General features: G+C 42.4%; 1 protein-coding gene and 1 long non-coding RNA gene across 10 annotated transcripts; both read right to left on the reverse strand.

Moving 5' to 3' along the window:
- On the reverse strand, nt 1,113-4,635 carry LOC110431249. 9 transcript variants are annotated; one of them, XR_002448665.1, is made up of 4 exons: nt 4,546-4,635; nt 3,096-3,676; nt 1,662-1,812; nt 1,113-1,549 (listed from the first exon to the last, which is right to left on the reverse strand). It is a non-coding gene; the product is annotated as an uncharacterized LOC110431249 (long non-coding RNA). The 9 variants fall into 9 exon arrangements; XR_002448664.1 differs by lacking the exon at nt 4,546-4,635 and adding an exon at nt 4,087-4,470; XR_002448669.1 differs by lacking the exon at nt 4,546-4,635 and having other exon boundaries at nt 1,113-1,362; nt 1,503-1,549; nt 1,722-1,812; nt 3,096-3,959.
- Nucleotides 4,963-6,827, reverse strand: LOC8072840. The gene is made up of 3 exons (XM_021449811.1): nt 5,642-6,827; nt 5,424-5,542; nt 4,963-5,355 (listed from the first exon to the last, which is right to left on the reverse strand). The coding sequence occupies exons 1-3, from the start codon at nt 6,825-6,827 to the stop codon at nt 4,963-4,965; spliced, it is 1,698 nt and encodes a 565-aa protein (XP_021305486.1).

Consider the following 22,629-nt stretch of genomic DNA (forward strand, 5'->3'; position numbering starts at 1 on the left):
CCGGCCATCGATTAGAACGGCCTGGAGATATTTGTTCCCATGTGAAACCAATCAGAGCTCCACCGACCGGCTTACCTGGTAAATCATTTGCCACTGCAACATGCTTGGCATGACTAGCTGCGCCTCATCTCTCAACCGATCTCCACATGCATATATTTGACCTTTGCCATTACCATATATAAGAGGTTATATGTGTTAGCCGTTGCATATTTATATAATACCACTAGGTAGTGTACACGTGCGTTGCTACGGGATAGTTAACAATTTATCCTAAAAAGATATAGATCACATGATAAGACAAGAATTCTACAAAAATTAAATACCAACGTTAAAGTGATACTTAATCCAAAAAACAAAATTCATGAAATTAACATAGTCACGAAAAGCATGGCGTAGCAGATTCACCAACTCTATTGTATAGACCTTTCCGTGATGACCGTGCTAACACCACGGCTTTTATTTCAGGGATGCACATAAAAATAACCAAAAGAGGATATGTTTTCCATGATTCAACTTTCACATAAATGTATATAGCCATGTATACATAAAATATTGTCTGAGGACACATTTTGTATATACACCATTATTTTTCATAAATCTTTACACCTGTTTGATTGTTAAGCTCAGACATTAAACTATACTGTAAATTCACGAGCTTAAAGTAGAATATAGTCCAATTATAAAGCATCCAAGAAGTGTTCATGATGTAAAGACCTGAAAACCAAAAATATCATATATTGATTTTTCTTTTTGTACATCAACTAAAATTTAGATTGTTCATACTAAATACGGGCAACTCTTCCACTCTTCTCCATGAGTAGGGCCCCACATAATGTGATTCAGAAAAAGAAAACAACAAACCTTGTTCGCCTGAACTTGTTAGGCAAAATTTTACGGCCAGCCAACAATGTTTTTTCCTCACAATGAATTAGCATCAGCCTCAGCCGCTTTTATGGCCAGCCGAACAGGGCCGAGAAATGCTATGGCCAGTAACTTTTACTTTAAAAAACAGGTCAAACCTGAACCCGAATAATGCCAATCCCAAGTTTTCCAAAAAACCCTAAAGATTTTGGAAAGAGCAAGTGTAGATAATTCTATCTTGAATACATACAGACAAACAAATAACTTTGATCTTAGTAGCGTCTTCGGAAATTTCAGAATATGTCACAATAGGTGTGATAATTCTTCATTAAAAATATGCCATACCTCTTCAAGGAGGAAATCTACAGATTAGAGTGACTCATTAACAGAAGTGGATGCAAACACTCCACTAACTTCATCATAAGATGATAGTGGTGGTGGTGGCATATAACTTTCAGCTGCTGGAGTTAGGGGTGCGATTTTTTGGCGCTCAGACACCATCTATCAATAAGAACATAATCGTCAAATCGATAAATGAAAGATTCTATATGCTTCAGAAGTTCAAATTGCAGAAAATTCGCTCCAACAGAGCAGTCTAATATATAAATGTCCTCAAATAGTTAAGCTGGTAGCATACATACTTCTTCCAATAGGTCAAGTATCTCATGGCAAGCTTCTCAGCCTGAACCTTAAAGCCAAAATAAGAATGGTTACTAAACCTAAAAAGAGACAAAAAAAAGAGGGGGGAAAGTAATAAGATAAGTATTATTGTTTTATTTTGAATAGAAACAGGGACTTACTAAAAATATAAACTAAACATCTTTGCAAGGAACTTTGTTTAAGCTGACAAAGATGCTCACTTGTGCTTAACCTTCTTGCCTTATTCTGTCATATCTCTGGTCCAGATGTCTGGCATCCTCTAAAGGTGCTCCTATTACCTTTGTCTGCGACCTAGAGTTCGAATTGAACTATTAGTCAGTTTGTCAGAAATTGATGTTTACAAAATTTCTATGCTTATGTACAAGACAATTATATTTGGCTTAAAAATCAAGATATTAACAACTGCAAACAACAAACAAAATCAGCAGGCCAAGGAAAATCTATGTTAAGTGTCAAACCAAATAATTCAATCTTGCAATTTCTTTATGATTTAGTGTGCAGGGTAAAGCAAATACAACATTAGGAACACAGACCTGTGTGGCAAATGCTTTCAACATGTTGCCAAGCTCGGTATGTTCAGGAAATGAGCATATAATAATAATATGGGTCCTCACATTTTTCATTGGGATTAGTTATGAGGCATTCACGTTGTTTACTTTAATAAATTGATCAGAGTTTCTATAGAATGCTTCACAATGCAACAACAACGTAGAACTAAGGCAGAAAGCACTTAAGAGATAAGGAAACAAACGTGCAACGATTATTCAGATCAAGAATGAAGAACTAACTGGAGAAAGATCATCTTTTCATAATTCCGAAGAATTAGCGCATAAGGTCTGGCATCCCCCTTGAGTTTGCAATATGACTGCCACCATTGCCACCCTCACCCAAACAGTACCCTAGTCTGACCTCATGGAGAACTCCCTAAGACTACTTGCATGTTGATCTATCAATGTTGTCTACACAGTCTAGGAAACCAGCAAAGGCAACTCTTGAAAGGCATGGAGCCATGGACAGAAAAAGAGATGAAGTTGTACTTTGGCAGCTGTCTAGGTGAATAATTTATATGAATTTCACCAAGCTATCAGGTTCCTTCAAAATCTTTTCAATTTTTCGCAGACAAGAAACAATGTACACATAAGAAAATATAAGATTTACTTGAACCCGTATCTATTATTATGTCTATAATGGATAGTCAGTTCTTGTACTCCCTGCGAAAGAATATATATGATAAACTCAAAATTGAGGAAGTAATATTAAGAATGCAAGTAACAAGTACATACTCCAAAAAGATAATCAAATTAAACTGGATTACCTATGCCTGCATTATTCAGTTGTGTTCAAATTAAAACCAGGACTTGCTTGGCATATAAGGGAAAAGAATTTATCAAGTGACACTTAGTCAGAGAAGGAAGGCAAAGCAAATGAGAAAATCATAAATCATAGATACACCTATTTAGTATCATGTGCTAGAATAAGCATTCACAATTAATCCACTAAAAAATAATTGTGGTCTGTACACAATAAATAGGTGCTTGGTAAATCCAAACAGGAAGAGAAGAGCAGTATCTGACCTTATCTACTACTCCATATGCAACTTTCTCAGGTCACCCTGCGTGGCTGCTGGCTCAACCTCGCCGCAAAAGCGTTCTCTGGGAAAATTCAGCTGGAGCTCATCAATCAATCGATATTTCTCGAGCCCAAAAAATTGCAGCTCGTCCCATCAAATTGACTCATATTTCTCGAGCCAAGATCCACCCAATACCAAAATCACACAAGAGATCAATGGAGTATGCGCTGCCTGTGCTGCCTTCTCCACTTCAACTGCTCGCTAGTCATCCTGTAGTGGCGACGGTGATGACCAATTGCAGTGAGCTCGTCAGAGTTATTGAAACAACTGCATATAATTTGATTTGTTGTTAATAGTGTAGTAGCATATCCCAGCATTACACACCTAATTTCTAGGTGCCAGGCAGAGGATGAAAGCTGAGTGAGAACGCCATGGCAGCCTTCTAAAGCCCTAGTATATACTAATATAGTACATTTATGAGGTTTGCCTCTTTTAAATGCGCTAGTCTCTCCAGCACAGAAAGGACCTCATCAGTAAATAAAGAAACACCTTTTGCAGAAGCACTGGGACAGTTCCAATGCCGAGCTGCATAAGGAGCAAAAACATAAGTTTGCAGGCATTACTTTTCATCATAAAATAAAAGGCATGTACATTCCTTTACAAGGTGAAAATCACCAGCTTATATACGAGAAAGAGCATTGCAAAGGATCCAATTGTATAGCTATTATGCAACGTGGAATGAGACTTTCTAATGTAAGAATAGAATAGTGAGCTATAGAACCTTTAGTTAAACTGATAAACATTCCCAATCACCCAAAAAATGAATGAGGTGAATGGTAATGGCACATTCCACTATTTGGAGTAGAAGGGCTAAGATTGTGTAAAATCACCTCAATCTTAGTTTTCTCTCTGCAAACTCCCTCAACCCTCATTGATTGCTGATGCAAATTTCTACTGACAGCCATCATAAGGAAAAAACTACACCCAATACTCACTGTGATATTCAGTTTCTCCTGATGGCCTTCAACCAGTATAGGCTTGTTCAAGTAGAATACGATACCAACGAACTTTTACACTTGCAGAAAATGCAAATCATTTGCAAAAAAAAATCCATGTTACAATTATTTCTTAAGCACAATGTGGTTTCGTTAGCTCAAATAACTTTCATAAATGTAACAAACTATAGTAGCTCGCTGCCTGCTTTATAAAAACTGATTACTATACAAAGTTCAGCTAGGCGCTAGGCGCTATCTAGGCGATGACCGTCCGACTAGGGACTAGGCGCGCCTAATCCAGCCTAGGCCTTTCTAGGCGATTTGCTAGGCGTTTTGCCAATTTACTTAATAATATATATATATACTAATATATATATACAGCAGAAATTGCTGAATAAATAAGTTATATACTGGCATATACTTGCTGAATGTATATAGAAGAGAGGGTAGTAGACATACCTTTGTGGCTTAGGTTCAATAATCAGTAGACAGGTTGTTCTTAGTCCTACAACAAGGATTGACAGCTTGCAAAACTCAATAGACAACAAGTAGTTCATCAAATAAATAGAAAATAGGAAGTTGTTACTTATCTGATCACCAGCCATCCTCCATCCATTCAATGAACAAACCGTAGCAGACTAGCAGACCAGCAACAACTAGTAATTGCAAATTTTAAATCACAGACAAGTGCACAACACAATTGATAAATAAAGGTCTTGTTCAAACAACACATAGTTCTCAGAAAGAAGAAAAACAGTCACACAGGCACACAACAGCAGCAGTTCACAAGTTTAACACACACATAAATGCATGAATGCACCACAAAAGATAAGCCATGACATGAGAAAAGGCCCAGGACCATTCAATCTTCCTTCTTCAATAGGGCTCCAAATAGTCATCCTCATCCTCATCAAACTCTTCCTTGTCAGATTCAAACTCTTCTCCTTCATAAAGCTCTCTCACTCTAGCACTCCTACGCAGCTGAAGTTGTTCTTCTGCTCCCACTGCATCTCCAAGAACAGACCAAGGAATTCCAGTACCTTCCATCTCTTCTTCCTCCTCCTCATCTCTATAGACCACTAATGCACAATCATCTCCATTCTCATGCAGAAATCCTTGAACTTCAGTTGTTTCATTAGACAAAAGAACATCATTGATCTTTTTTGACTTGATTTTTTCTCTCCTATTAAGCAGCTTGGAGTTGAATTGAATGTAGACTAATTTGTTGAGACGTGTTGTAGTAAGCCTATTTCTCCTCTTAGTGTGTATCTATAAAACAAGAACAAGTTAAGGTCTGCAATTTAATTGAAAAACTCCTGAAATGCTTAGCTACTTACCGCTTCAAAACCGCTCCAGTTTCTTTCACAGCCAGATGCACTTGATGTTAAAGAAAGGATCCTTGTTGCCATCTTTTGTAAGGCTGGTACTTCAGTTCCATACAGGCGCCACCATGATGCTGCAATGAATGAAAACAAAAATTTTAGTTAGTAGCTACAATAACTTTTGGGCTGAAAACAACAAACATTGAGATGGCTGAGATCACCATAAATAAAACCTGGATTGTAATCAAAATTTTGGAAAGTCCTTGCAAGCTTCTTGTTAAATGGTCCTTCCCTATTCTGAAACTTTCTTAGTTCAACATGAGCAGCCTGATCTTGCTTATCCTCATCATGATAATAAAAGGTCTCCACACAACTAATGAATCCTTCTGTTATTGTGGGCTCATCAAAGATTGATGGATTAGCATAGCTATAGTGTGGATTCAGCAAATAAGCTGTCAAATGCAATGGTGAATCAAGTCTCCCCTTCATCTTCTTGTCAACAACAGCAATTACCTCCTTGAACCGAGACTCAATATTTCCTAAGGCCTCCTTCACCTCTCTCTTGGCCTTTAGTATTTCTCCATAAATGAAACCCATGGATGGTTTTACATCCCCATCAACCAAACGGAGAACTCTAAACAATGGCTCAAAAACACTCACTGTTTGCTTCACATCCTTCCAGAAGGTAGGATTCAATATAATTGTTGTGGCATCTTTTCCTTTCTTCGATTTCACATCTCTCAGTGAGTCCCACCTACTATGAACCACCATCTTTCTTAGCTGATCCTTCTTCTCTAGTATGCTACTCAAAGTGAGAAAGGTTGAAGCAAACCTAGTCACTCCTGGCCTTACTATTTCTTTCCCCTCAGTGAAGTGTCTCATGCATTCCAATGTTCTAGTGTGCCCATACACAAATATGGTGAATGCCTTTGCTTGCTCAATTACCTTCTTGAACCGAGCAAGATTGCCAATTCCTTGGAGCATCAGATTAATTGTGTGAGTTGCACATGAGGTCCAAAATATATTTGGTCTCTTCTCAAACAATAGCTTCTTTGCTCCCATGTTGTTAGATGCATTATCTGTTACTACTTGCACAACATTTTCTGGACCAATGTCTTCTATTGCTTTGTCCACTAGTTCAAATATTACCTCACTTGTGTGTGACACATCTGACATCTCTTTTGAGCTGATAAAGCTTGTTCCATCAGCAGAATTTGTGCACAGGTTCATTATGCTTCTCCTCTTCCTATCTGTCCAGGCATCAGTCATAATGGAGCACCCATTCTTCATCTTCTCGGCTTCACGTTCTTGCAGTAAGCTCTTGGTTCTTGCATACTCTTCTTCCAGCAATTTCTCTCGTAAAGAATCCTGAGTAGGAGGTTCAAGTCCAGGTCCAAACTGGCCAATGGCTTCACACATCTGCTTGAACTCATCATTGTCACATGAATTGAATGAAATTCCTGCCAACAGCCAAAGTATAGAATAATTAGTACTCAAACATTCTGAAATGTAAGTACAGAATCATAGATTAGTGAATTACCATGTGTATACACCCATCTTGCAATAAATTTGTGCACCTCATGTGTTCTTTCTTTCCACAATTCCTTGTTCAATCTCTGTTGCTGCAAAGACTCACTTTTAGTTGCTTTAGGATCAATAGCCTTTGTCCATTTGTCAATGGGCCCTAACTTATGAGGCTCTGAACTGACAACACAGGTGACCTCCTCTGACTCTGATCCAACACGTGATACATTCACTTCCTCTCTAATTTGTAACTCACGAACCACCTTCTCTGCCCTCTTCCTTTTTGCACCTTCTAGTGATTTCTGACACTTTTCTTTAGCTTCATCTGTGCACTTTGGGCATTTCGTCGTATTCTTTCCATCATGGGCCACATGCTGCTTCAACCGATAAATCCCCCCACTCATCTCCTTGTTACAGAACTTGCACTTGACCTTGTCCTTGTTGTTAGGATCAACAAGAAATCCATACTCCCAGCCCACATCATCGGAATTTCTTTTCAGGAGATTTACTCCCTCAGCCCCAGGTGTAGGTGCAGCATCACTTCGTGTTGTTGACATCCTATTCCTAGCTATAGATCAACAAGCAAGTTCACTCAGATTTAGCCACAGAAACACAGAACAATAAGCAAGTTCACTCAGATTTAGCCACAATACACAGAATAATAAAGCAGCAAGCAGCAAGAAAACAGGGCATCACATGCCGGCAATACATACACATCCATGCATTCAGCTGTTCAGAGAAGACATACACAATAGGCATACATTTTACATTCAGATCTAGTCATTCAGAGCAGAGAACATAGAACAGGGCATCAGGCTCTCAGGCAATACAAACATGCAGGGGAGGGGAGTAGCGAGCAAGAGCAAGAGAGCGAACAGGGGAGGGGAGGGACTCACCTTGGGGCCTGACAGCGGCGACGGTAGGGAGGATGTGCGCGACTGCGAAGAGCTCCAGGCGGGGATGAGCAAGACCGGCGGCCAGGGACGAGCTCCAGGCGAGGTAGCAGATTCGTGCCTTCGTGGAGTCACGGGGATGAGCTCCAGGCGGGGTCGCGGTCACGCGGACGAGTTCCGGCGGGAGGAGCACGACCGTCGGGGAGAGCCGAGACCGAGAGCAGCGACGGCGGGAAGGACCAAATGACGAGCGGGAAGGGCGTCCGCTCCTCTTATCCTCCCGCGATTTTGGCGCGGGCGAAGCCAGCTGCACGCGCGCGCAAGCGGGAAGCGTTCGCGCGCCCGCCCGCGGCGGAAATTTCCGCGCGCTCCCGACGTTCGTCCGCCTCGGCGTCGCCTAATCGCGTCTGCGCCCGCCTCAGCGACGCTTACCAGCGCCTAGTCGCTCCTCCGCGCCGCCTAGCGCCTACACGCCGCCTAAGGCCGTAGTCGAGGCGGTCACCCCCCGACTACCGCTTAATCGCGCCTAGGCGGCGCCTAATCGGCGCCTAGCGGAACCTTGTTACTATAGATGCTATGATTTTCTATAGGTCAGAAGCTGCAGCAGCAGCAGTATCGTTCTATAAATTAGTAGCTAAAGAATAAATTAGCTGATGTGAATCTGTGACAAGCACCATAGTTCTACAGGATCAATAGCTGATTTCTATGAGTTTGAGACAAACGCTTATATAGCTATATAAAATCAGTAGCGACATGGGCAACATCCATAGTTCTATAAATCAGTCGGCTGATGTGCTTTGGGCTACGGCTGCTGCTGCTGGGTAGAAAGAAGTGGCTATCGAAAAACAAGAAAAAAAGTGTAGATCCAATTACCACTCAAACATCACAAAATTAGGTAGTATTAGATTACCAGGAATGAAGCAAAGTAGCCTTGATTTAGATCTACACATAGCATAGAAAATGAGAACTCTAATTTATTAAAGAATAGCAAAGAGTCAAGTGGTTTCTCTGTGTCATACATAAATTTTTTATTCGATTGCTCCTAGGCCAAGCGGGGTCTAGTAGTGTGCCATTGATTTTGTTTGCCCCAAGCCGAGCAAGTGGGTCTCGAGGATAAGATGGACTTGCAAATGAACTCCTTGTTGTTGGCCTGCTCCACACAGAGGTACGTAGTGCCGAACTGGCCCTGCATAAGCAGCATAGAGAGTAGAGACCAACATCGCCTTCGCCTCCACTGATTACATCTGCACAAAGAAACATCGACAATTCAGGATCCCATATTGAGGGAAACAGAGTCCACCACGAACGCCACCACCTGCTCCCTTGGCAGTCCCTCATCCTCTGCCTCTTTCATGGCCAAGATGTTGGCTGGTCGCTGTTACAACAGCTGCGTGGGGGCACGGGCCCGCTGGTGGGCGGGAGCACCAGCACTGGCAACGGGACGGCGGCGTGCGACATGGCGTTCTGCTACTGCAGTGTGAGGCTGCGGCGGCCTGCGTGCGCGGCGCCGCAGGGCAGGATGGCGAGGAGATTGGAGAGGGACTGCGCCCTGCCGGGGCTCGCCTGGTGGTAGCGGCCATCGATGGATAGTGATTGGGGAGAAAGGAGGGCAAGAAGAAAGGAGAGGCTTGGGGGAGAGGCCCACCTGCCGACGCACGCGGGATCGCACGTTGGCGGACCGACGGAACCAAAACAAAGTCGCACCATAATACTTTTGTTCTTTTTAGTTGTATATAGAAGATGTGCATATACCATTGAGTTCCATCTATTATTATATAGTATATGTAGTATCTTATTAATGTATTCTTTTATTTTGATTGAAATGGTTGCTTTGAAGTATCTTTTATATATACCGTGCAGAAAGAAAAAAGCTAAATTCACACCTGACCTTTTAACTTGGCGTGCGGTATCATTCTGGTCTACAAACTTCTAAAGTGATGTTTTTGGGTCTCTAAACTTGATCAATGGTGTCATCTTAGTCTATGAACTTCCAAGGTGACCACTGCTAGTCCTTAAACTTGGCTCCTGGTGTCATTTTGAACCATCAACTTGGTGTTGAGTCTCAACTTGGTCCAAATGGGGTACCCACGCTCTATAAGCTGGTGTTGCAGGCTTTCGCTTGAGCCTATCAGTTAGAATCAGTACTACTTTTTAGTTGTAAAACAGTATTTTTCTCTTAGAATAAATCAACATCAACAGCAGCCTCAGAAACCATTAGCCGAACCATGATGACAGTTTTGGTGAAGTTTACGGACCATGGTAAATTTTACTCATCCAAAAAAATATAGATATATTCGACATATCAGGTTGACATCTAACATATGGTCAACATGGGTCACATCAGCATATATAGTGGATTAGGCCCCGTTTTAACCCAGATAAGACTCAAAAGAGAGTTTAGGATCTAGAATGACACCTCTAGCCAAATTTAAAGACCAGCAGTAATCAACTTAAAAGTTTATGAACTGGAATAACATTGTTGGATAAGCTTAGGGATTGATAGATACCAGTTTGAAAGTTAGGGGGGGATGACACCTTCAGTCAAGTTTAGTGACTAGCGGCACTAGAGAGTAAGAACTCTACTAGAAACATTTAGGACATGTTTGACACTGCTCCATAGTAAACTCCACCATGGAGAAATACCATAAAAAACTAGAGTTCTAGAGCAACGCTTTAGGTGCTCTCACAAGTCCACCTTTTTTTGAAGCAGAGTTTATGGAGACAGACATGTTTATTTTAAAAACATGGAGCGAAGAGTCCCAAAGAAACCCTTAGCCTAGGCCCCTTCTAAGGCTAGTTTCAATGGAGATTTTATGGTCACAGTTACTAACGTATTTAGATTTTGAAAACAGTGCAGAAAAGTTTCATCTAAATCTCTCTCTACTGTTATAAACCTTTTGTCATCTCTCTTTATTAATACAGTGCCATATCAGCATAATTAATGCTCATGAAACTCTGATGAAACTCCACTAAGACTGGCCTAAAACACGTAGGATTGAAAGAACACACAAATACAATAGAATAGAATAAATTTTTGGAATGCAACTGTAAAACATAGGACATAAAAATAAAGAAAATTAGGAGGACTCTTCACGCGTTGCCACGGATACGAAGAAGGAATATAAATATGTTAGAGTGTTAATCACTATGAACCGAGAGAGATATATGTATGGTGTTGGTAATATACAACAATATAAGTTAATAAATCATGTGGTTTACTAATGTGAATAGCTTGAATAAAGACATAATGACGTCTATTAGTTGGATTTGTTAGTGAATGCTGAAATAGGTACTTTATACGGCGAAATAGTTGAATGTGCTTTGTGCTTGGTATGTTCTAGTAGACGTAGATATGGATACTTTGCATGGCAAAAGAAATAGATTCACTAAGAATTGTTGTTTGGATGGCAAATAGGAAAAATAGGGTTTCTAAATAGACACATACCTCGATGCTACACGAGCTAGCAAGAAAAATGAGGTTGCACAGGATGGAATTTTTCCGGCTTGTTCAGTTTCCAAAATTTTTTGTTTTCGGGTTCTATAGTACTTTCGTTTTTATTTGACAAACATTGTCCAATCATGGAGTAACTAAGCTCAAAAGATTCATCTCGCGATTTATAGTCAAACTGTGCAATTAGTTTTTATTTTCATCTATATTTAATGTTCTATGCATGTGCTGCAAGATTCGATATGACTTGGAATCTTGAAAATTTTTTGATAGTTTTTGGGAACTAAACAAGCCTGTTTTCCCCACAGATTCAGCTGCGTAGCAACTTTTCCTGTATTTTTTTCTACGAAGCTTTCCTATGAACCTAACGATGTTATAGTACTCAAATTTTAGAGAACCTAAATCCTACGTTTTTCCTCTGTTTCTCCTCCAATCTAACGGCCTTAAATTTGAGCAAAAACAATGCCTAATTATCTTCAGCACAAAACTTGGGTCATTTTAGAATAAATTTAATTTATTCGATCCAAACAAAGTAGGTTGTAACATGATAAAAGTTGGTATTTGTATTTATACGTTGTTACTTAAGAAATAACTAATTTTTTTGTGTGGCCAGTATAGCTTGGGCCATGGTTTTGTATTAGTGGTATAAGCATAAATGGGTGCACAAGCTAAACGTACCTTCCAAGAGTACCTCATACCCCTTCTCATTTATATTTTTTAGAAAAAAGAAAAAAAAACTCTTATACAAGAGTAGCCTATATTCTTTTCCTAACTTTTGGCAATTGGCAAATAAGACGGCATCAAGCGTAAAAACATGCACGTCCTTTCTTGCGCGCATCGCTCTTCCCGCACCGTCTTCTCAATCAATCTAAAGGTGCAAGGATGTGAAAAAAAATAGAGAGTAACAAAGGATTTTTTATGTAAATATACGAGGGAAAGAATGTATAAATTAAAGTGGTTATGATAATTTAGAAATAGTATAGGATATTCCTAAAGTAAATTGTATGTTATATTTTACATGTGGATTATTAAAAACTCTTGGAGATGGTATTTTTTTTCTCCCAATGCCTTTTTAGGAGTTTCAAAACTATATATTTTTGGGAGAAAAAAATAGAATACTCTAGGAGATCCTTTTATGGGAGACCTTACCCATTTAGGCCTTGTTTGGATGTAGTCGGATTCGCATCAATCCACATGTGTTGGGGTGGATTGGAGTGGAAGTTGAACTAAATTCCACCCCAATCCACTCCAACACATGTGGATTGAGGTGAATCCGACAACATCCAAACAAGGTCTTAGATGAAATTTCTCGACTTTATGCGGGTGTTTAGGGATACAAGGCGGGTTTAGGCGTGGAGCTACAAGGACCTCGACATACCCTGCATGTCTAGGCATTGTACGGGTATATGTATAAAGGAAAAATGACTTATCTTTTTTTAGCAGAAAAAAAAGACTTACTTTTTTTAGAACGTACGTACGTCGGTGCATGCCAGCGACTGACTGGCCGCGAGCGAGGCCCAGCGGCGCTGCGGCCACAGGCCAGGCGATAGGAGGCCGTTTTTTCTTTTTCAATTTCCGGACTTTGACGCCTCGGCTTCCATCGCGGGCATCACGCAAGTACTGAGGAGTTCTTCTCGATCTGGGCTAAAAATGGGGATGGTTCGGTTCGGCCCAAAGTCAAAGGTTCTTTGAACCGGCCTAAAAAATGTCTAAATAGGCTTCATTTCTGGCCCATTAAATTTGTTAGGGTTAGTGGTTCTAAATCTATTAAATCTATTGAACCTTTGGATCGAGTGGATCGATCCGCTCCTGCCTCCCATCCATCCGGCGGCGCCTGTTGCCGTCGATGTGTAGGCAGCCGCCCTCGCCCACGCCCAGCCTCCCCGCCAGCGGGTAGAAGGGCACCAGCCCGATCTCCTCCATCGTCCGTGTCTGTGGCAGCCGTCGGCGGCAGGTCACGGACAGATGGCTTTCCTCCGCAGCCGTCACAGTTAGACGGACCGCCGCGGCAGCAGCCATGACCGTGGCGTCGGCGGCCACCGCTGCCACCACGGTCACCACAACGGCATGCTCGCTCTGGTCGAGCTCGTGCGCCGACAGCAACGGGGATGCCGCCGTGTTACTATTGACCTTGCCCTGCTGTGCCGACAGCAACGGGGACGGCTCCAGCGCTTCTTCTCCTGGGGGCTGCTCGTGGCGGCGGACGGCAGCGGCGTGGCGTCGCCTTGCTGCTGCTGCTGCTGATACGGCTGCAGCGCCTTGTCCTTCTCTTTCCTCCCCGCCAAGATGCTCTTGAGCCACCGCCTCGCCTTCCCCATTGCCAGCCAATAACCTTGCTGCTTCCGGATCACCAAATGGCAATGCGAATAGAACACGGTGTACCTAGTAGGACGACGCACGCAGCATCCAGCGGCTCACATTGTTGGCAGGTAGACTCTCTAGAGTAGACAACAGCAGCGGCATGTTTAGTTTGCGTTGCATTGCGGGTGATCTTGTGCTTTTCAATCAAAAAGATAATGAGTGGTTCATGATCGACTTTTGTCATTAGTTCTGTGATGAGTTAATATATTATGTTATGTGAACATTGTTGCTTATTAAGTATGCAAATCATAATATTTTTGTGATGTATAAGTACCTGTCTATCCACCGATCTTCAGAGTAGCGGTTGACCAAAAGAAATATACATGGGATGGGTCGAACCATAATATCTATTGGTGCACCGCGGGTTAGAAACTTACTTAAATGGTTTAGTCGGTGCTCCATTTGACAATAAATGGATCAGTGGATCGGTTACGGTTCGTTCCAAGGTTGAACCACCCATATTTTGAATCTTGGCGATCACGTGAGGGCAGTCCAATGGACAATTTTTGATACGGGACTGCTAGCGTCCAGACATCCGGCGCCAGTAGCGTGTACGGACGCTGAGCCTCCAATCGTGCCACATAGAGAAAATAAAAAAAGCGTCGTCCGCACATCGAGCCTCCACCCACACCACACTGAAAAAAGAGAAATGGAAACTCATTCGTCCGTAACCATCTCGCCCCTGCTCTACTTGTCCCGCACGGAGGACTGCTCTTCGTTCGCTCTGCACGCAAGGAGCCCGTTCCCACCCCCACGAGCACGGGATCCACCTCGCCCCTCGTCTCACCGGTCCCTAGCACATCTGCCCGTCGTCAACTCGTCCCGATAGCCTACCCCATAGACTTAACGCTGCAACACAATACGTATGATAGTACAACAACATAGACATACTGCTGCAACAATAGGTTGAAGTAGCTGAAACATCATAAAACATAATATTACAACAAACACCGAACAACTACTACAATAGCATGCAAACAACAACTACAACATACAGATTGAAGCATTGGATGGAGCAGCTGAAGCACCATGAAACCTAGTATGACAACAACAACGAACGACTGCTGCAACAACATGTAACAACTAATACAACAGCTAGATTGAAGCATTAGGTGGAGAAGCCAAAACACCATGGACATCGTAGTACAACAATACCGAATAATTGTTGCAACAACATACAACAACTAATACAATAGTGAAGATTAAATTATTGGAAGGAGCAACTGAAATACCATGGACAACAACACCGAACAGTTGCTTGTTGATATTTGGTAATGCAATCAGGAATTGATCCGCAAGCGCACAGATATCGGTGAGCACTTCACCCGGGAGGTTATCCAGAGTATCGTATTTATATTTTACCACTAGGAGAAAGCGTGCATCTGACTAACAAAGTCTATTGCTACTAACCTTTAGGCTACAACCAAAGTGATTTGATGTGAGCGATATATAGAGAAGACTACGACTGCACCCTCGTTCTAACCTTGGTAAGGTTGATCTACTGCTCTATTGGGGAGGCTTACGGAATCTAGACACTACCCAAAGGATATTCGACCCGCACCTATAAACCCTACCGATCCTGCTAACGGGATTATGGGCTACAAAGGTAGCTACGGAATTGTCACGTTCCTCGCTACTACCATAGTCCGGCTAGACAGGGGGTATCTATGATTATCCTAGCCCAAACACCACGTTTACGCTAGTGTTGATTACTCTAAACTCTACGCGAAGAGATTAGAGTAAACTCACAAACCAAAGAACAAAGAACTTACTAGAATTTATGTTGACACCATTTTTGGACACGTATCTTTTGACGCGTATCTGGGGTTGGTAAAGTATGGATCAGCAGATGAAGCAGCGGTAATTGGTCTGCAGGGAAGTTGCCGATGAGGGTGGTTGCCGATGGGGAAACAACTGAATATGACTAAGTCCAGAGGTGGTGACGTGTTCGTGCCGATGACCAGTGTCAATGTTTGCCGATGGCCACAACAGGAGGTTTGCCGATGGCTCTGAAGAAAAGCGTGGAGATTGCCGATTGGTCTGTGGCGGTGTCCCGGTCGGCTACAAAGGGGTAGTTTTATGTTTTCCTTAGTTATTAGAATTCATTTGTGTACGGGTTCCGTTTGGTTTGGAATTCGAGTCCTAGTCGTGTCTGGTTGTAGCTCTTTGGACAGGGTATAAATATAGACCCTAGGGCCATGTAAGAAAAAATCTATCAATCAATCAATCAAACACAAGTTTTTACTCATATTCCAGTATCTACTTTTTCGACGACTTCGTCATATTTTCCTTTTATTACGAGTTCTTAGGAATTCGTCGACTTAAGCTCGGCGTGTTCTCAAGTTTCGCGTGAGCACCTCTTGGCCGTGACATCCGGGCGCATCGCTGTTGTCGGGACCAAAGTGTTCGAGTTACCACCTTTGCCGATTGTAAGGTCAAATCGGCTGGCACGCCTTAACGTTTAAAATCGGGTATTAGCCCTTTGTGTTTGCAGATCAGCTTTTGCATCAACACATCTTTTGGCACGTCCGGTGGGACCAGATTCAAGATCAAGATCAACATGGCGAATACCGAGTTCGACTTGGAGAACGTCATCCCCGTGGCGGAAGCCAATCTCAGAGATGAGCAGAAGCAAGCTATTGCGAAAGCTATGGAGGACTACAAGCAACAATGCTTAAAATCCTTCAGTATCAATAGGAGTGGCGAGGTGATCCAGAAAGAAGCACTGCCGGCACTTCGGCAGATTACTTTTGAAGCCAATCCTGGTAAACTTCAAGACATGGTTGACAATGCCATTAACCGTGCCTTGATCAATCAAACTGGTGTACTGTCCAATACGATTTTCAATGACGTGGCTAGAACTTTCAAAGAGGGACAGTTGCCACCAAATTATGTGGGTCCTGCCTATCATCAGCCAGGGTCACCAGTAGTCACAGCTCCATCGGCTGCTACAGCCGTAGCGGGTACAGAAACCACTTCTCCTCCAAGCACATTAGGGATTACTAATGCGCAATCTACATCGATGGCGACGAGTTCATCAACATCAGAAGGGCAGATTAAACTTGCTACAGATCTATTGACATCGGCAATGTCAGGATCTATTTCTCCCAACTGGTGGGGTTATGGTATGCCCCCAGAGATGACGCTAAAGACTCTTGGGACGTCTCAAGTGGCCAATTTGACAGGCAAGGCTCCTATGGCATCGGCACCTCCAAATCTGCCGATGAATCAGAGTCCCCAGTACACTACGACTACTACTGCAAGACCTTATACTGGGAATTCTCAAGCTCCAACGTTCTAGATGCCTAACGCATCAACAGATTCAATGCCGACGCAGCAAAGGTTTATGACACAGCCAAGGTATATCAATTCAATGATGATGCCCAATTACCAGTCATCGGCAGGGCTTATGCCGATGAATGCTAATAGTGGATGGACAGGACAGTTAGTCTTTCCGCAGATGCCTCAGCAGAGTCATCAAGCTCCAGGGTTTCAACAAGGCCAAATCCAACCTGGGTTTCAGAATCCAGGGTTGGTCAACCAGCTGATGAATCTTGGTCAGCAGATTGGTGGTCAGATGATCAACCCCATGTTCCATGCAGATCGTGCACCTCAGATACACGTGGAAGCATATCAGCAGGTGCCAGATCCGCAACGGCCTCATCGGCAAGATGCCGATGCCTACTGGGCCGATAAGATAGCTGAAGTAATGAGAGACCAATTTGGGATAAAGCCCAAAGTCAACACTTACTCTTATCGGACATCCTCCTACATACGATTTAATTCCACTTCCAGATCAGTACAAGGTACCAGATTTCACTAAGTTTTCTGGATAGGATGATACATCGACCATGGAGCATGTCAACAGGTTCATCATTCAATGTGGGGAAGCTGCTAACAGAGATGAATTAAGGGTTCATTTGTTTTCATCATCTTTATCTGGATCGGCTTTTACTTGGTTTATTTCGTTACCTCCCAATTCGGTGATCACTTGGGCCGATCTAGAGAAGCAGTTCCACAAGTACTTCTTCTCTGGAGTTCATGAGAAAAAAATTACCGATTTAGTCAGGTTGAAGCAACGCAATGATGAATCGGTTGAAAGCTTTGTCCAGAGGTTGCGAGAAGTTAAGAACAAGTGCTATAGTCTGGTTCTGGACGATCGGCAGCTAGCCGATTTGGCTTTCCAGGGTTTGTTACCACATATCAGAGACAAGTATGCTTCTGAAGAGTTCGAGAGCCTAAGTCACTTGGTGCAGAGGATTTCCGACTAGGATATCAAACCCTTTGAACCCAAGAGAGCATGGAATAAAAAGGTGTCATTTGTTGATGAGGCAGCAAGCTCAGATTCTGATGAGGAGCCAGTCATCGGCTTGGCAGAATGGGTAAAAAATAAGAAGCCGATGTCTTGCCCTTTTGGGCATAAAGAGCGAGAAAAGTTCGCATTTGATATCACCAAAGTCGATAGAATATTTGATTTTCTACTTCAGGAAGGGCAGATCAAGTTGTCACCCAATCATGTGATTCCATCGGCTGAAGAATTAAAAAATATGAAGTACTGCAAGTGGCACAATGCAACATCTCATAGTACAAATGAATGCATGGTTTTCAGGCAACAGCTGCAATTGGCTATAGAATCTGGGAGAATCAAATTTGATAATTCTAAAGCTCAGAAGCCGATGAAGATCGATCAACATCCTTTCCTAACGAATATGTTGGATGCTAAGGGAAAAACCAAGGTCTTAACGTCAGAGGCAGTAGAAAGAAGTGCATCGGTGGATCCTCAACACCAGATTACTGCTGCCAATGCTAAAGGAAAAGGTTTGATCTAGGAGGGAACTAGCTCAGGAAGGCCTCCCCGATCTGGCATTGTGATAACTCATAGAAGGCATCGGGAGACTTGGCAGCAATGCGAGGATCGGTATCGACGTCAACAAGAAGATTATCGTTGGGAAGAGGAGAGGCGCCGGCAGGAGTGGAATCGGCACAAGGATCACTGGAACTGCCCATTCTTTATCCATTGTTGGGAGCAGAACATTAAACTACCTACTGTCAGAGATTGCCCTGAATGCAATGGTTATGATCGGTATGATAGACCTAATCGGCAGTATCAAAACGATGATCGGCGATTCGATGGGCCGATTAGGGGGAGGACTTCAGTTCATGATCGGCTGGGGGGCAGGCTTAGTGTGCATGATAGGCTTGGTGATCGTGTTGGGTACTTTCCTAGGAACCAAGAGGAGCTTGAAGAGATGGCAAATGCTCGAGTTCCCGATGAGTTCGTATTTTGCAGGGATGCTAATACCTATCGTGTGGAGTCTAGGGAAAGTCGTCGCCCTTTAGTAAGGCAGCCACAACTTCCTCCGTGGTGTCTAGAGGGGTTGACTAGGACACAGAAAATGAGGCTGCAACGTGAAAGGCAAGAAAAATTGAACAAAGGGGAGAATTCTGACAAATCTGGAGATCAGCACCCGATCCTAAAGGGAAAGGACCATCGACAGAGGTTAACATGGTATTTATGTTGTTGATGGAGTTTCTTGCGCCGTCCAGTGATGATGAGGAATTGGATTTTTCCGACAAGATAGCTCAGCTGGCTCTGGGTCCGATGACAGCTATCTTTGAAAAGCCTGCCGACAATGAAAGGCAGCATCTTAAAGCTTTGTTTGTCAAAGGAAGGGTTGATGGGCAGTCGATGACCAAGATACTTGTTGATGGTGGGGCTGCTATCAATATTATGCCATATGCAGTCTATCAGAAGCTTGGGAAAGGAGATCAACATTTAACCAAGACCGATATGATGCTGAAAGACTTTGAAGGAAATGTGTCTCCGATTAAGGGGGCAATATGCGTCGAGTTGACCATCGGCAGCAAAACCTTGCCGACAACTTTCTTCATAATCAGTGGAAAGGGTGCTTATAATCTGCTGCTAGGGAGAGATTGGATTCATGCCAATTGTTGCATCACATCAACAATGCACCAATGCTTGGTTCAGTGGGTAGGCGACAAGATCGAGATTATACCAGGAGATTCTTCTTATGTCATTGCATCGGCAGAGGCAGATACTTATGAGAGGACCAGGTGCATTTCAGGAGAAACTTGGGAGAAAGACTTCCTCAAAGTTGTCGATTATGAAATTCCACCGATCCAAGTAGTCAGTTCTGATGAGGAGTTTTAATGGATAGGTTTGCCGATGATGGAAAGTTAGGTCAGGAGTTTACATCGGCTGATGATTTAGTAGAGGTAGATATAGGTAATGGGGATAAACCAAGACCTACTTTTATTAGTGCTAAGTTAGATTCTGAGTGTAAGCAACAATTGACCGACTTGTTAAAGGAATATAAAGATTGCTTTGCTTGGGATTATACTGAGATGTCTGGTTTAGACCGATCAATTGTTGAACATCGGTTACCCATCAAATCTGGATTTCGGCCACATCAACAGCCAGCTCGCCGATGTAATCCTAATATTCTTCCTGATATTAAGGCCGAAATAACGAAACTTATCGAAGCTACATTTGTTCGGCAGTGTCGGTATGCCGAGTGGATTTCCAATATTGTTCCAGTTTACAAGAAAAATGGGAAGCTTCGAGTTTGCATTGATTTTAGGAATCTTAATAAAGCTACGCCGTTGGATGGTTACCCAATGCCAGTTGCCGATTTACTAGTTGATGCTGCGGCTGGACATCAGATCATAAGCTTTATAGATGGCAATGCAGGATATAATCAAATATTAATGGCTGAAGAAGATATTCCAAAGACTGCATTTAGATGTCCCGGTCATGTTGGGTAGTTTGAATGGATAGTCATGACCTTTGGTTTGAAAAATGCTGGTGCTAGTTATCAGAGGGCTATGAATTTTATCTTTCATGAGTTCATCGGCAAGCTGGTAGAGATTTACATTGATGATGTGGTGGTTAAATCTGGGGATTTCACAAAGCATCTTGCCGATTTGCGAAAGGTGTTGGAATGTACAAGGAAACATGGTTTAAAGATGAATCCTAATAAGTGTGCATTCGGTGTATCGGCAGGGCAGTTCCTTGGTTTCATGGTGCATCAGAGAGGAATTGAAATTAGTAGATGATCTATTGATGCTATCAATAAAATAGTTGCCCCTACTAACAAAACTAAACTCCAGTCCTTGATCGGCAAGGTAAATTTTATCAGGCGGTTTATATCTAATTTGTCTAGTAAAATTCGTGCTTTCAGTCCTTTGCTTAAATTGAAAGCCGATCAAGAGTTTATATGGGGGGAGGAGCAACAGTTGGCCTTGGATGAAATCAAGAATTATTTGACAAATCCTCCGGTCTTGATTCCACCTCAGGAAGGAAAGCCCTTCAGATTATATTTGTCTACCGATGGGATGGTCATCGGTTCGGCTTTAATTCAAGAATTTGAAGGGAAAGAGCGTGTGATTTACTATTTAAGCAGAAGATTGATTGATGCTGAAACCAGGTATTCGGCCATTGAGAAATTATATTTATGCTTGTATTTTTCCTGCACTAAGTTGAGGCACTATTTGCTTTCGGCCGAATGCACTGTTGTATGCAAAGATGATGTGGTCCGGTATATGCTGTCTATGCCGATTATGAGTGATAGAATTGGTAAGTGGATTTTGGCATTGTCGGAGTTCGATCTACGTTACGAATCGGCTAAAGCGGTTAAAGGGCAGATTATGGCCGATTTTGTGACTCAACATCACGCTATGGTGGAGACTTTGGAAATTGTACCTTGGACGGTCTTCTTTGATGGATCCACGTGTGACCGGGGGGCAGGAATCGACATAGTGTCAATTTCCCCTCAGGGAAAGAAATATGAGTTCTCTTTGCCGATTGTTGCTACGTCAACAAATAATCAAGCCGAGTATCAAGCTTTGATCAAGGGATTGGAATTACTAAAAGAAGTTCATGCTGATGCTGTTGAAATCTTCGGGGATTCTATGCTGGTTATAAATCAATTGGCTGGAAGTTATGAATGCCAAAGTGAAGTTCTGATAACTTATTACAAAAAGAGTATGCGACTATTGAAGGAGTTTAAGGATTTCCGATTGGAGCATGTTCCTCGGTTACATAATGAGGAAGCTATTCGGTTGGCTCAGCATGCCTCGGGATATCAACACATGCTGAACACGTTATCGGCAATCGGAGCCGATGATTGGAGAAAGGAGATTATTGATTATTTAAGGGATCCATCTAAGAAGTTTGAGAGGCGTGTCCGGTTTCAAGCTACCAAGTATGTGCTCCTTGAAGATGAGTTATATTATCGAACTATAGATGGGGTTCTTCTCAGATGTTTAGGTAATGATGAAGCTAAGAGTTTGATGGGTGAAATCCATGAAGGAGTGTGTGGAGCACATCAATCAGCTTTTAAGATGAAATGGATGATCAGAAGAAATGGGTATTATTGGCCGACTATACTTGAGGATTGTTTTAAATATTTCAAAGGATGTCAAGGATGTCAGAAGTTTGGCAATGTTCAAAGGGCGCCCGCGTCGGCCATGAATCCCATTATTGAACCTTGGTCGTTCCGGGGATGGGCTATTGATCTGATCGGTCAAATTTACCCACCATCGAGCAAAGGGCATAAATTCATCTTAGTTGCCACTGATTATTTCACCAAGTGGGTTGAGGCTATTCCTTTGAAAAAAGTTACATCGGCAGATATGATTGATTTTGTGAAAGAGCATATTATTTACCGATTTGGTATTCCTCAAACAATTACTACCGATCAGGGCACTATGTTTACGTCAGGCGAGTTTGATGAATTTGCAATTGGTATGGGGATTAAAGTGTTGAATTCATCTCCTTATTATGCTCAAGCTAATGGACAGACCGAGGCGTCTAACAAAGGAATTATTAAACTTATCAAACGAAAGATTGAGGAAAATCCTAGGAGGTGGCATACATTGTTGAATGAAGCTTTATGGTCGTACTGGATGGCATGTCATGGATCAACTAAAGTTTCACCCTATCAGTTGGTGTATGGACACGATGCCGTACTGC

Source organism: Sorghum bicolor, chromosome 10 (assembly GCF_000003195.3).
Source record: "Sorghum bicolor cultivar BTx623 chromosome 10, Sorghum_bicolor_NCBIv3, whole genome shotgun sequence".
NCBI classification, from domain to species: Eukaryota; Viridiplantae; Streptophyta; class Magnoliopsida; order Poales; family Poaceae; genus Sorghum; species Sorghum bicolor.